A 15,452-nucleotide genomic window follows, 5' to 3' on the forward strand; every position below is an offset into this window, starting at 1 on the left:
GCTCCACTACAAGAGTACGTTAATCCATGTGAACCAACACCCTGCGGCCCGAATAGCCAGTGCCGCGAATTAAATGGCCAAGCCGTCTGCTCTTGCCTGCCGGAGTTTATCGGCACACCACCCGCCTGCAGACCTGAGTGTACAATTAGTGCTGAGTGCAGCTTCGATAAGGCGTGCATTAATCAGAAGTGCGCCGATCCATGTCCAGGCGTTTGCGGAACCGGCGCTCAATGTCAAGTGCGCAACCACGCACCACTCTGCTCTTGTCAAAACGGCTACACTGGAGATCCGTTTACCCGTTGCTATCCCATACCTCGTGAGTTTGCTTATTAACTCCTTTGTATTACTCTTTCTAAACGTCATATCACTTGAATAGCGCCACCACCGACTGTTTTTGCTGAACCAATACGCGATCCTTGCTTGCCGTCACCATGTGGCCCCAATTCGCAGTGCAGAAATGCGAACGGTCAACCGGCGTGCTCTTGCCTGCCTCAGTTCTTTGGATCACCACCAAACTGTCGGCCCGAGTGTGTCACGAACTCAGAGTGCTCGTCGAATCTGGCTTGCATCAATAATCGTTGCACAGATCCTTGTCCGGGCTCGTGTGCTTACAATGCAGAATGTAGCGTGATAAATCACATACCGATTTGCTCGTGTCCGCGTGAATATATCGGCGATCCATTCGTCAACTGTCAACCAGCACCACCACGTAAGCGAACGTCGTTTTTACTTCTATTAAAGCCAGATTACATGTCTTTCGTTTTCGCTCATCATAGCTAAACCACCGGTAAAAGACGACCCCTGTAATCCTTCACCTTGCGGACCCAACGCAGTGTGCAACGATGGTCAATGTTCCTGCATACCAGAATATCAAGGCGACCCACTCGTCGGTTGCCGGCCGGAATGCGTACTCAACACTGAATGTCCACAAAACAAGGCCTGCATTAGAAATAAGTGTGTTGATCCATGCCCCGGTACGTGCGGAGTCAATGCCATCTGCGAGGTGCTTAATCACGTCCCTATGTGTCGCTGTCCCGACGGCATGTCCGGAAATGCTTTCTACCAATGTGATCCACTACCACGTAAATATTAACGGCCAACTCTCAGAAAACTGACGTGGCTAAATGTGCCCCCCATTTTTTTTCTCTCTGTTTCAATAGCAAAAATCGTAACTGATCCCTGCCAACCTTCTCCATGCGGTCCGAATAGTCGTTGTCGCGTATTCAATCAAAACGCTGTTTGCTCTTGCATTGAAGGTTTCATCGGTAATCCGCCTAGCTGTCGTCCGGAATGTGTACGGAATTCTGATTGCGGTCCACAAAAGGCCTGCCAGAATCAAAAATGCGTCGATCCTTGTCCGGGCGCATGCGGTTTCAAAGCGATTTGTAACGTAGTAAATCATGCGCCCATATGTACATGTCCCGTTCATCACACTGGAAATCCATTCGTATCCTGTCAACCGATAAGTAAATATCTGAAATATTTTCTCGCCGCTCAAACCATAAAACGTTCGCTTTCATCTCCTCCCACTAGTTGAACCGCCACCACGTTTGGAAGCGCCCAAGGATCCATGCTACCCGTCGCCTTGTGGCCCGAATTCCGAGTGTCGCGCTGTCGGAGATGCACCATCTTGCTCTTGCTTACCGCAATTTATCGGCGCCCCACCAAACTGTCATCCGGAATGTGTAACAAATAGCGAATGCAGTCAAGATAAGGCTTGTATTAACCAAAAATGCGTCGATCCCTGCCCTGGCTTATGCGGTCAGAATGCACAGTGTCGTGTGATTAGTCATACAGCAATGTGTCTCTGCGCGGCTGGCTACACTGGCGATCCGTTTTCGTTCTGCATGCCGGAACCTGTAAAACAAGTGGACTTCGTCTCGCCATGTGAACCAAACCCGTGTGGTGTTAACGCCGAGTGTCGCCAAGTGAATAACGCAGGCTCATGTCAGTGTTTGCCCCAGTACTTTGGTAATCCTTATGAGGGTTGTCGCCCAGAATGTATAACGAACTCGGACTGTCCGCTGGATAAATCTTGCCAGAATCAGAAATGTCGCGATCCTTGCCCGGGTGTCTGCGCGCTAAATGCGCAATGTCGCGTTATCAATCACCTGCCTTCTTGTGTATGTTTGGATGGTTTCATAGGCGATCCCTATAGCTATTGTCAGTTACCGGAAAAGCGTAAGTAACAACCGCATACCGAATACGACTGAGTGAAAGCAGTTTTTATATTTTAGCGATCATGAAAGAGTACGTCAACCCATGCCAGCCATCACCCTGCGGACCCAATTCCCAATGTCGGGAAGTGAATAATCAAGCTGTTTGCTCATGTCTGCCCACATTTATTGGTACACCGCCTGCGTGCAGACCAGAGTGTACGACGAGTGCCGAATGCGCACTCGATAAAGCGTGCATCAATCAGAAATGTCAGGATCCTTGTCCGGGTACTTGTGGCACAAATGCAGAATGTCACGTGCGCAATCACTCACCGCTGTGTAGTTGCCTTAGTGGTTACACAGGCAATGCTTTCACGCGCTGTTATCCTATACCACGTAAGCCCAAGCTAGATGAACGTGTCTCGCAGTATTTTAATACTCCACTCTTTTTCTTAGCGCCACCACAAGCTGCGACCCCACCAGAACCAGTACGCAATCCATGCGTACCCTCGCCTTGCGGTCAATTCGCCGAATGTCGTGATATCAACGGCAGCCCGTCGTGCTCGTGTCTACCCACCTATATCGGTAGTCCACCCACCTGCCATCCGGAGTGTACTAGAAACTCAGATTGCGCCAGCGCACAAGCTTGCATAAATGAAAAATGTCGCGACCCTTGTCCCGGCGCGTGCGGCTTCAATGCGAACTGTAATGTTATAAATCATACGCCTATTTGTCAGTGCACACCTGGCTTGCGAGGCGACCCATTTGTCTCTTGCCAAGCACCACCACAACCACCACCAAAACTAGCAGAAGATCCATGCAATCCCTCGCCCTGTGGTCCCAACACTGTATGCCGCGATGGACAGTGTGAATGCATACCGGAATATCAGGGCAACCCGTTGATAGGCTGCCGTCCAGAATGTGTTTTAAACACCGACTGCCCATTCGACAAGGCGTGCAAACGTCAGAAGTGCACAGATCCCTGCCCGGGTACTTGTGCCTCGAATGCCATTTGCGAGGTGCATAACCACATACCAATGTGTCATTGTCCAGAAGGTATGACTGGCAATGCATTCGCACTATGCCAGCCACTTCCCGCCCCAGTGCAAGTGAATCCTTGTCAACCCTCACCTTGTGGCCCGAATTCGCAATGTCGCGTTGTCAATCAACAAGCTGTGTGCTCGTGCTTGCCTGAGTTTATTAGTGCTCCACCATCCTGCCGTCCGGAGTGTACCAGCAATGCGGAATGTGCATTAAATCGTGCGTGCCTGCAGCAGAAATGTCGCGATCCCTGTCCGGGAGTTTGTGGTATCAACGCGGAATGCAGTGTCATCAATCATGCGCCGATTTGTCGATGTGCCAATTCATACTCTGGCAATCCATTTGTGGCCTGCATGCCTATACGAAGTAAATTTCTCTTAATTCATACGGGAACGCAGGAAACTCACTTAATAAATCTTTTTCCAGTTGTACCGCAGTTGGACGTTGCCCCGAAGGATCCTTGTCGTCCATCGCCTTGCGGTCCCAACGCCGAATGTCGCGCAGTTGGCGATAGTCCATCGTGCTCATGTCTCAAGGAGTTCATTGGTGCACCGCCTAATTGCCGGCCTGAATGTGTAACCAACTCTGAGTGTCCGCTTTCGCAGGCATGCATAAATCAACGCTGTCAAAATCCCTGTCCCGGCGTATGTGGCGCTAATGCACAATGTCATGTCATAAATCATACGCCGATGTGTATCTGTACAAACGGCTACACAGGAGATCCATTCAGCTATTGTGACGTCGTACGCGATGTGCCACAAGAAGTGCTGAATCCTTGCCAACCAAGTCCTTGTGGTCCTAACACTGCATGTATCGTACGTAACGGCGCTGGCGCCTGTCAGTGTTTGCCTGAATTTGTAGGAAATCCATATGAGGGTTGTCGTCCCGAGTGCGTAGTGAACTCTGACTGTCCTACGGACAAAGCTTGTTTGCAGAATAAATGCAAGGATCCATGTCCTGGTACTTGTGGCCAGAATGCCCTCTGCCATGTACGCAACCATTTGCCAAGCTGCAACTGCTTAAGTGGTTACACAGGCAATCCGTACAGCTACTGCAGCGTAATAACCGAACGTAAGCATTTTAGAGAAATAATGTTTAGTCAAAGTGATATGCCAACAGTTTTTTATACCCTTTTAGCGAAATTCGATGTCGTTAATCCCTGTCAACCATCGCCTTGTGGACCAAATTCCCAGTGTAAAGAAGTCAAGCAGCAAGCGGTTTGCTCTTGTTTACCCATGTTCATCGGCAGCCCACCGGACTGTCGACCCGAATGCACCATTTCTAGTGAATGTGCGCTTGACAAGGCGTGCGTCAATCAAAAGTGTGTTGATCCTTGCCCAGGCGTCTGCGGTCTCCACTCTGAATGTCGCGTACGTAACCATAGCCCGCTTTGCAGTTGTCATGCCGGTTACACCGGCGATGCCTTCACTAGATGTTACCCAATACCGCGTAAGATGCAGAAACAAAAAGTTAATGCCAACGAAAAAGTTTATTTTACCTAACACCTTCTTTTAGCGCCACCAACTGTGCCGGTTATTAGAGAGGAGTATCGCGATCCCTGTGTTCCATCTCCTTGTGGTAGCAACGCTATCTGTCGCAACGTCAACGGTCAGGCCTCATGCTCTTGTTTACCCAACTATTTGGGCGCGCCACCTAGCTGTCGTCCCGAGTGTTCCATCAATGCCGAATGTCCAGCGCACTTAGCGTGCATAAATGAAAAGTGCCGCGATCCTTGTCCAGGATCTTGCGGCTTCGCAGCGATTTGCAATGTAATTAACCACACGCCAATATGCACTTGCCCAGCTGACTATACCGGTGACCCGTTTACAAGTTGCGCGCCCAAGCCACCCGAAATCAAATGTATGTTTGATAATTTCTTAGGTGAACATAAAAATATTATTACTTCTTGTAGTGCAATTGAAAGATCCCTGCAACCCGTCACCCTGCGGCAGCAATGCTGTTTGTAGCAATGGAGAATGCGCCTGCCTACCCGAGTATCAAGGCAATGCCTACATTGGTTGTCGCCCCGAGTGTGTACTCAATACGGAGTGCGCGCGCGATAAGGCTTGTATTAGAAATAAATGTGTCGACCCTTGTCCCGGTACCTGCGGTCTAGGCGCCATCTGCGATGTTTTCAATCACATACCGATGTGCCACTGCCCCGAGGGCATGACGGGCAACGCATTCGTGCAATGCTCAATAGTACAACAAAGTAGGTTTCAAGCTTAAGAAATTATTTTATAATCAAATTTTAAAATTTTGAATCGTCTTAGCAACGCCAGCGGTAGTGAACACCTGCCAGCCTTCACCCTGTGGCCCCAATTCTCAGTGCACCGAAATTAATCAGCAAGCCGTGTGCGCTTGCCTGCCTGACTATTTTGGCGTACCACCCAACTGCCGACCTGAATGCAGCATTAACTCGGACTGTGCACCGAACATGGCCTGCGTGAACCATAAATGCCGAGATCCTTGTCCAGGCAGCTGTGGCGTGCGCGCTATTTGTTCTGTCATTAATCACGCACCATTCTGCAGCTGTCCTAGCGGTTACACCGGCAACGCCCATACCTTGTGTCAACTCTTGCCGCCACCACCGAGCCCTCAACGAGAACCCACAAACCCCTGCGTACCATCACCGTGCGGTCCCAACTCACAATGCACTGATAGGAACAGCTCACCATCATGCACTTGTCTACCGGATTATATTGGCGCACCACCCAACTGCCGCCCGGAGTGCTTATCATCATCGGAATGCCCTAGCAACCAGGCTTGTATTAATATGAAGTGTCGTGATCCTTGCCCCGGTGTATGTGGTACATCAGCCACCTGTCATGTGGTTAGCCATACGCCCTCTTGTGTCTGCATCGCCGGTTATGTGGGTGATCCGTTCACGCAGTGCTACCCCGAACCAATAGTTGAACGCGAGCAGATCAATCCGTGCGTACCCAGCCCCTGTGGCAGTAATGCTATCTGCACCACACAAAATAACGCCGGCGCATGTAAATGTTTGCCCGAATATTTCGGCAATCCCTATGACGGTTGTCGCCCCGAATGTACCACAAATTCTGATTGTCCATCGAATAAGGCATGTCGCAATCAGAAATGTCAAGACCCTTGTCCTGGTGTTTGCGGTCAAAATGCACAATGTTACGCGATTAATCATTTACCTACTTGTACTTGTCTGTCTGGCTATACAGGAGATCCGTACAGCTATTGCAACGTGCCGAAAGAACGTAAGCATCAGAGATTTTTTTCAACACTTGCTTTTAGAAATTCTCCCGTAGCAAAAAAAGAAACATTACACAGCACACACAACATTAAACTCATTGCACATTTACTTTTTCTTTCATTTCGTATTATAAATAGCAATAAGAGAATATGTAAATCCTTGCGTACCATCGCCTTGTGGCCCGAATTCGCAATGTCGTGAAGTGCAAGAACAAGCGGTCTGCTCTTGCTTACCTGACTTCATTGGCAACCCGCCTTCTTGTCGCCCCGAATGTACAACGAACTCCGAATGTGCCGCCGATAAGGCGTGCATAAACAAGAAGTGTCAAGATCCCTGTCCCGGCACGTGTGGCTCGAATGCTGAGTGTAGCATACGCACGCATAACCCCTACTGTAGTTGTCGGCCCGGTTATACTGGTGACGCTTTTGTGCGTTGCTACCCCATACCGCCACCGCCACCACCAGCACGCGAACCTTATCGCGATCCCTGTGTACCCTCGCCATGTGGTCAATACGCCGTCTGCCGCGTGACAAATGATCAACCTACGTGTTCGTGTCTGCCATCTTATAGCGGTACTGCACCCAATTGTCGCCCGGAATGTGTAGTAAACTCGGACTGTACCAGTAACCACGCTTGCGTCAATGAGAAGTGTCGCGATCCATGTCCTGGGTCTTGTGGCGTGAACGCCGAATGTAATGTGCTTAACCATATACCATCCTGCACGTGCCCCATTGGCTACACTGGTAATCCATTCACCAGCTGTTACGCGCAACCAGCACCACCACCACAATGTAATGAGAACTCAAAACTTGTTTCCTTTTTAACTCAACACTTACATTTACAACCTTTTTCCACGCAAACAGCCACGCCATCTGATGATCCTTGCATACCGTCTCCTTGTGGCACCAACGCGCAATGCAGTGATGGCATTTGCACCTGCATCGCTGAGTATCAGGGCGATCCATACACTGGTTGCCGTCCTGAATGTATTTTGAATAGCGAATGCCCACGTGATATGTCGTGTATCAATCAGAAATGTCGAGACCCTTGTCCCGGAACTTGCGCCTCGAATGCCATCTGCGAAGTACATAACCACGTTCCTATGTGTCACTGTCAGGCGGGCATGCAAGGTAATGCATTTGTACAGTGTCAGCCGGTACCCGAGCGTCCAGCTGAACCTGTACATCCATGCCAGCCGTCACCTTGTGGTCCCAACTCACAGTGTCAGGATAGGAATGGTATAGCAATTTGCACTTGTGTACAAAATATGATTGGTACACCGCCTGCGTGCCACCCCGAATGCGTTAGCAACTCTGAGTGTCCAATGAATCGCGCCTGCATCAACCAGGAATGTAGCGACCCCTGTCCGGGCGCTTGCGGCCACAACGCGCTCTGCAACATAGTCAGTCATAATCCAATCTGTTCTTGTCCAGCGGGCTACACTGGCAGTCCATTCGTCGCTTGTCAGCCAATCATTAGTATGTATTGCGATCGCATTCGTGGTTATCTTTCCCGAATAGTAAACTTAACCTTCCCTTTCAACTCGCATCTTCACACAGCTCCACCATCTTATGAGGAACCTCGTGATCCCTGCCGTCCATCACCTTGCGGTCCTAACGCACAATGTAGCAATATTAATGGCGCGCCATCTTGCACTTGCTTAAGTGAATTCATAGGTGCACCACCAAATTGTCGTCCCGAATGTATTTCCAACTCGGAGTGTCCATCTGATAAGGCCTGCATCAATCGGAAATGTCGCGATCCTTGTCCCGGTCTGTGTGGCTCCAATGCGCAATGTCGCGCTCTGAACCATATACCAAACTGCGTTTGTGAGCAGGGATACGTTGGAGATCCGTTTAGCATTTGCCGTCTACCACTTCCACCACCACCGTCACCTGTACCGGACTACGTAGATCCATGCATACCAAGCCCCTGTGGAGACAATGCAGAATGCCGTCGTCATAACAACGTTGGATCTTGTGTCTGCCTACCTGACTACTTTGGTAACCCGTACCAGGGTTGTCGCCCCGAGTGTGTGCTAAACAGTGATTGCCCGTCAAATAAGGCCTGCGTTCAGCGCAAATGTCGTGATCCATGCCCGGGTGCTTGTGGCCGCAACGCCGAGTGCCAGGTTGTGAATCATCTGCCAGTTTGCCACTGTTTGAATGGCTACACGGGCAATCCGTTTAGTTTATGCTCGCCTGTTAAGCAATGTAAGCACAAAGAATGCGCTCCCATCACCTCTCGGGCTTAACATGACTCATATTTTTATCTTTAGTGGAACCAGTTTACGTAAATCCCTGCATACCATCACCTTGCGGCCCGAACGCTCAATGTCACGAAGTTAACCAGCAAGCTATTTGCTCTTGCTTACCTGAATTCGTTGGCTCACCACCTGCCTGTCGTCCAGAGTGTACCGTTAATGCGGAATGTGCGCTCACACAAGCCTGTATAAATCGTAAATGCGCTGATCCTTGTCCGGGCACCTGCGGTCAGAATGCGGAATGCCGCGTTTACAATCACAACCCTATTTGTTCGTGCAGAACAAGCTATACCGGAGATGCTTTCACCCGCTGTTATCCAATAACTTGTAAGAGTAAAACTAAAATTTACGCATTACGCCATTTTAAAAAAATCTTTCCTGCAACATTAGCCCCACCACCGCCAGCTATCGCAGACGTTTTACCAGCCACACCCCCTCCACCAAGTAGTCCCTGCAATCCGTCACCTTGCGGCCAATACTCGCAATGTCACAGCCGCAATGGTGCTGCAATTTGCTCATGTCTACCCAGCTACGTAGGTAGTCCGCCAAATTGTCGCCCCGAGTGTGTTGTACATTCCGATTGCCCCTCGAATCGCGCTTGCATCAATGAGAAGTGTCGTGACCCATGTCCCGGCTCGTGCGGCTTCAATGCGATCTGCAATGTTCTCAACCATGTGCCGAACTGCGTGTGTCCAGCTGGTTATGTAGGAGATCCGTTCAGCAGTTGCCAACCGGAACCACCGAAACCAGTACAACGTGAACCCATCAAGCAAGATCCTTGCGTACCATCACCTTGTGGCGCCAATGCCGTCTGCAGTGGAGAAGGAGTGTGCACATGTCTACCCGACTATATGGGCGACGCTTACAGTGGCTGCCGACCGGAGTGTGTGCTCAATAGCGATTGCGCACGTGATCGCGCTTGCATCAATCAGAAATGCAAAGATCCGTGCCCGGGAACTTGCGGCGCACAAGCGCTATGCAATGTTATAAATCACATACCGATGTGTTCGTGTGCCGACGGCTTCACCGGCAACGCTTTCGTGCGTTGTGATAGCATACCAAGTAAAGAAACGACGACTGTCCATTTCAGCCTTTTAGATGCTTACACGTTCTCAATTTCAGCCGCTGAACCTCCTGCGCCTGTGTATCCCTGCCATCCTTCCCCTTGTGGCCCGAACTCTCAGTGTCGCGAAGCGCATGAGCAAGCTATATGTTCTTGCTTACCTGGCTTTATTGGCGCTCCACCATCCTGTCGTCCAGAGTGCGTCTCAAGCACGGAGTGTACGCTCGATAAGTTCTGCTTAAATCAACGTTGCCAGGATCCTTGCGCCGGTGCTTGCGGTCTACGCGCCATTTGTCATCCGCAAAATCATAGCCCTATATGCGCTTGCCCACAACGCTACACGGGCGATCCATTTATTGCTTGTCAACCCATAAGTACTGCGTCCATTAAATTCTCAGTTAAATTCCTTTCACTTAACATATCAACCCCTTTTGCAGTTACACCACCCCCAGCACCAGTACGTGATGAAAAGCCTACGAATCCCTGCCAACCGTCACCTTGCGGTCCGAACTCCGAATGTACCGCCACACCTAATGGCGCACAGTGCACTTGTTTACGCGAATTTATCGGCACTGCACCACACTGCCGTCCCGAATGCGTTACCAGTGCTGAGTGCGCTTCGGACAAGGCATGCATTAATCGCAAGTGCGCCGATCCTTGTCCAGGCTCGTGTGGCGCTGCAGCCGAGTGTCGTGTGTTGGCGCACAGCGCAATGTGTTACTGCCCAAGCGGTTATACCGGCGATCCCTTTAGCGCGTGCGTGCGACAACAAGAACCGCCTACGGAAGTGGCTCTACCCTGCAGTCCCAGCCCCTGCGGCCCGAATGCGATTTGTCAACCGCGAAATGGCATTAGCGTATGCCAATGTCTACCCAACTACTACGGCAATCCCTATGAAGTGTGTCGACCGGAATGTGTTAGAAACTCAGATTGCGCAGCGGACAAGGCGTGTCAGAATCAGAAGTGTCGCGATCCATGTCCTGGCACGTGCGGTTCAGACGCTATGTGTCATGTCGTCAATCATGTACCAAACTGCGCATGTCTACCTGGTTATCGCGGCGATCCGTATACGCGTTGCACAGTGGTGCAAGCAGAACGTAAGAAATTTTGTATAAGCACAGGTTTTTCGCTTCAACTTCCTGCCCCTAAAGTCAATAACTATACTTTCTAAACCCGAAAGCAATGCAGAACTACCAAACTAAATAAACTAAACTTCAAAGTGTAATGCCTTTCAAAGCCAACTATTAAAATTTCCAATCCGCAAAGTCTAATTTTGCAAGTCACCCAAATAACTGCACTTGGCTCCCTTTCAGTCACCCAAGGCAGTAAATGTAACCCGCTATGTAATAACTCTTACTTCCTTCCGCAAAAAGCTCTAAGTTTAAGCAATGTGATTCATACCCGACTAGCAGTTCAAAAGAAAAACCTCCATCATAATTGCCTAAAGCAAAAAACTTTTATTTTTAGCTTTGTTACTAGGGAAAAGCCACTGCACTCAATATTTATTGCGCACATACATTTAATATAATTATAACATTAATTTAAGCGTATAATAAACATTTAAATCTATACTTACTCCGCTTCGAAATAACAAAGTTTGCTTTCGCGGCCTAGTAGCCCATAATATTCGCTTACGCATTGGTTGCAACTGCCTTCAATACCTGAAAGTTGATACTAATTTCTTGTAATTCATAACAGCCGAACCTAGCGTTCCCGTAAGTCCCTGCCAACCATCGCCGTGTGGCGCCAATGCGCAATGTCGCGATTCAAATGGACAAGCCGTCTGTTCCTGCTTGCCCGATTTCGTAGGCGTTCCACCAGCCTGTCATCCGGAATGTGTCGTCAGCTCCGAGTGTCCATTGGATAAGGCATGCATCAATCAAAAATGTAAGGATCCTTGTCCGGGCGCATGTGGAATTAATGCCGAGTGTCACGTACGTAACCATAGTCCGTTATGCGCTTGTAAATCAGGTTATACCGGCGAAGCTTTCACCAGCTGTCAACCGATACCACGTAAGCGACAACCCACTTTGACGCATTTCGCCCTCAACTTACCAACTATCCTTTCACTACCCCTTTAGCGCCGCGTACTCCAGCGCCTGCACCACCGCGCGACGTCAATCCATGCATTCCCTCACCTTGTGGATCGTACGCACAATGCCGCGAAGTAAATGGCGCCGCGACTTGCAGCTGCTTGTCAAATTATATTGGCGCACCACCCAACTGCAGGCCGGAGTGTACAATCAACGCGGAATGTGCCAGCAATCTGGCTTGCATGAATCAACGTTGTCGCGATCCATGCCCCGGCTCTTGCGGTTTCGCAGCGCTCTGTAATGTTATCAATCACACACCAAGCTGCTCTTGTCCTGCGGGATACAGCGGCGATCCGTTTACCAGCTGTCGTCTGTTGCCACCACCACCACCAGCACCAAGTAATTTCATCGATCTACGCTTGTTGAACTCTCTATTATATTGATTACTCATACCGCTTTACAGAACCGGCTGAACCTATCGACCCGTGCATACCCTCGCCTTGTGGCGCAAATACTGTCTGCAACAACGGTCAATGTTCCTGCATTCCAGAGTATCACGGCGATCCTCTTATCGGCTGCCGCCCAGAATGTGTCCTCAATGCGGATTGTGCGCGTGATCGCGCCTGCGTGCACAATAAGTGTGTGGACCCCTGTCCGGGCACTTGCGGTCAGCGCGCTCTCTGCGATGTCATCAATCACATACCGATGTGTCGCTGTCCTGAACGTATGACTGGCAATGCATTCGTCGCCTGCGAGCCAGTGCGTGATGTCGAACAGAAGAACCCTTGCCAACCATCACCGTGCGGTCCTAATTCGCAGTGCATTGAACGTGGTGGTAATGCCATCTGCTCTTGCATCACCGGCTATTTGGGCAATCCACCGAACTGCCGTCTGGAGTGTTACACTAGCTCGGATTGTGCACAAATACACGCGTGTATCAACAATAAATGCGTTGATCCTTGTCCCGGTCAGTGCGGTCAGAACGCCGAGTGCCAGACAGTGCAACATCGCGCACATTGTGAATGTATACGCGGCTATAGCGGTAATCCATATTCACTTTGCACGAGAACAGGTAAGTGGTTGCTGGTAAAAATCGCGAATTAAAGTCCAGCCACTAACCAGTTTGAAACACTGTTTATAGAAATACGTCAAGAACCGCCAAGCGTACAAAAGAACCCTTGCGTTCCATCGCCTTGCGGTCCTAACGCGCAATGTACCGATGAACAGGGACAGGCTCGTTGTGCCTGCCTTCTCAATTATATTGGCGCTCCACCCAATTGTCACCCAGAATGCTCGACCAATGATGATTGTCCTAACAATCTGGCGTGTATCAATCTCAAATGCCGTGACCCTTGTCCCGGCTCATGCGGTGTAAATGCCAACTGTCTTGTCACCTTCCACATACCAAATTGCCATTGCCCAAGTGGCATGACCGGAGATCCCTTCCGCGCATGTTATGAGGCACCTAAAAGTAAGGCGCAAGCAAGTTGACATTAACCTTTTACCCACTTAACCGGTTCATTTCTAAAACTTTCACGTTTATTATATTTTATTTCAGTTCTTCCACCGCCACCGAAACAGGAACCACGCGATCCTTGCCGTCCATCACCTTGCGGCTCGAACAGTGAATGCCGCGGACGTGGCGATAGCTACACTTGCGTCTGCATAAACGACTACATCGGCAATCCCTACGAGGGTTGCCGTCCTGAGTGTATTGGCAATTCTGAATGCCCCTCGAATCGGGCTTGCATACGCAACAAATGCGCCGATCCTTGCCCAGGCACTTGCGGCGTGGGTGCGCTGTGCAGCATACACAACCACATACCGATATGCTCATGTCCGTCAGGCTACACTGGCAACGCATTCATTCAGTGCTCACTTATCGCAATGGAGCCTGAAGAACGTCGCGATCCTTGCTATCCAACACCATGTGGCATCAACACCGTCTGCAAAGTGCAGCGCGATCAAGGCATTTGCGAGTGCTTACCAGGCTTCTTCGGCAATCCATATGGCCAAGGCTGTCGTCCCGAATGTACACTTAGTTCGGATTGTGCCAAGGATAGAGCGTGCGTCAATTCGAAGTGCGTCGACCCATGCCCTGGTGTTTGCGGTTATGGTGCACAGTGCCAGACGGTGAATCACAATCCCATCTGCAGCTGTCCAAATTCAATGGTTGGCAATCCGTTTGTTGAATGTCATGCGCCACCGAAACCTGTGGATCCATGCAATCCATCACCATGCCGTAGCAATGGCATTTGCCAAGTTATTAATGGCGCTGCCACTTGTACATATCCAGAGTGTGTAACTAATGAGGACTGCTCCCGTAATCGTGCTTGTATTAATCAGAAATGTCGCGATCCATGTATCAATGCTTGCGGTGTGAACGCAATTTGTAATGCTATCAATCATAAGGCGGTATGCACATGTCCAGCTGGTTACTATGGTTCACCGTTTAATCAGTGTCTGCCACAAATGGAAGAAATACCAGCGCCAAGGCCAGAATGTACCACCGACTCGGAATGCTCCAACGATAAGGCATGCATAAATCAGGCATGCCAGAATCCATGTGAACTCTCGAATATCTGTGGCACAAATGCGCGCTGTCATGTGCAGCTACACCGACCACTCTGCGTCTGCAATGAAGGTGAGTACAAGAAGCCTAGAACATATATTTTAGTACTCGTTTGCAATGGGTATAGTTAAGCAGAGACTTTAGTAGTATCTTGTTGAGTTTGGAGACGTTTAACCAAGAAGCGTTTGCACATTTTAATCTTTACAATTTCGAAGAGAAAAAACATAGTTTTCGAGATTCCACTGATATCTTAAATATATGTTGCTCATAAAGTAGGGCCGACAAAATCATGCAGTAATAGCCTCAGATCCAATAACAGGCCATCGTGTCTGGTGCAGTCGCCTATGAGTAAATTACTTCAGTCCGTAGGTAATTTTGGATGCAACGGCATTGGTGTCAGTTTCTGGGTTTTTCTGCGGTATTTTTTTTTCTCTTGAAAGTAAGTAGTTAAGGAGGGTAAGGTTAGGTTATCATATAGGGACTGCTCGGCGGCCTCACAGACCTATTCCCGCGCTCGGAAAATGTTTTTTCCCATAATAGTTCATACGTGTCTTCCAACCATTCCGATCTAGTACTCCTTCTAACATCTTTCCAAGCTATTAAAATCCACGAAGTGGCAGTCGTTAATAAAATATAAATCTGGGTCATTTATGTTAGGAGGACCCGATTGCCGTGGGAAAATGTTAACAGGAATCTCCAGTAGGTTATAAGCTTTGAACAGCTCTTCTATGCATACTCCCGAAGAGATCGCAGGAACATAATTCGAGTCTGTTGTTAGCAGTCTCTTTTAGCTTTACTGAAAGTTAGAATTTCTCTTGATCTTCTCATGTTCCATTCAGGGCGCATACATTTTTTCGTATTGCAGGCTTCAATATTTTATCACCTGCTTTCTTAATGTAGAGACCTCTATCAGGCAACTGAAACATTGATAGTTAGACGCATTACCCATCTCTAAGACTGGTGCTTTTATGAGAAGCTTTACCTAGACTCAGCAGTTCTCCATTGTTTCTATAGTTTGTAGCTATTGCACGGACTAACGATCCAGTCTGCGTCATACCGATTGTTAGTGCGCAGCGCAAACTACCAGGTTAGGACGGT

The 15,452-nt window shown here is 49.3% G+C and overlaps 1 protein-coding gene across 1 annotated transcript in view; it reads left to right on the top strand.

Annotated features, from left to right (window-relative positions):
• Positions 1–15,452, top strand: part of dpy (fibrillin-like protein dumpy) — a 231,098-nt gene that overhangs the window by 203,735 nt on the left and 11,911 nt on the right. The window contains exons 60-82 of the mRNA XM_017630594.1: positions 2–316; positions 377–709; positions 777–1,082; positions 1,161–1,466; positions 1,534–2,181; positions 2,238–2,552; positions 2,613–3,563; positions 3,624–4,268; positions 4,335–4,646; positions 4,713–5,057; positions 5,110–5,409; positions 5,471–6,427; positions 6,561–7,901; positions 7,983–8,636; positions 8,702–9,013; positions 9,077–9,748; positions 9,809–10,123; positions 10,187–10,846; positions 11,448–11,762; positions 11,831–12,181; positions 12,246–12,854; positions 12,924–13,253; positions 13,341–14,426. Coding sequence (XP_017486083.1) covers positions 2–316; positions 377–709; positions 777–1,082; positions 1,161–1,466; positions 1,534–2,181; positions 2,238–2,552; positions 2,613–3,563; positions 3,624–4,268; positions 4,335–4,646; positions 4,713–5,057; positions 5,110–5,409; positions 5,471–6,427; positions 6,561–7,901; positions 7,983–8,636; positions 8,702–9,013; positions 9,077–9,748; positions 9,809–10,123; positions 10,187–10,846; positions 11,448–11,762; positions 11,831–12,181; positions 12,246–12,854; positions 12,924–13,253; positions 13,341–14,426 — 12,378 coding nt within the window. The remainder of the gene's footprint in view (position 1; positions 317–376; positions 710–776; positions 1,083–1,160; positions 1,467–1,533; positions 2,182–2,237; positions 2,553–2,612; positions 3,564–3,623; positions 4,269–4,334; positions 4,647–4,712; positions 5,058–5,109; positions 5,410–5,470; positions 6,428–6,560; positions 7,902–7,982; positions 8,637–8,701; positions 9,014–9,076; positions 9,749–9,808; positions 10,124–10,186; positions 10,847–11,447; positions 11,763–11,830; positions 12,182–12,245; positions 12,855–12,923; positions 13,254–13,340; positions 14,427–15,452) is intronic.

Source organism: Rhagoletis zephyria, unplaced genomic scaffold, assembly GCF_001687245.7.
Source record: "Rhagoletis zephyria isolate East Lansing unplaced genomic scaffold, Rhagoletis_zephyria_1.1 Rzeph_scaffold_00091, whole genome shotgun sequence".
NCBI classification, from domain to species: Eukaryota; Metazoa; Arthropoda; class Insecta; order Diptera; family Tephritidae; genus Rhagoletis; species Rhagoletis zephyria.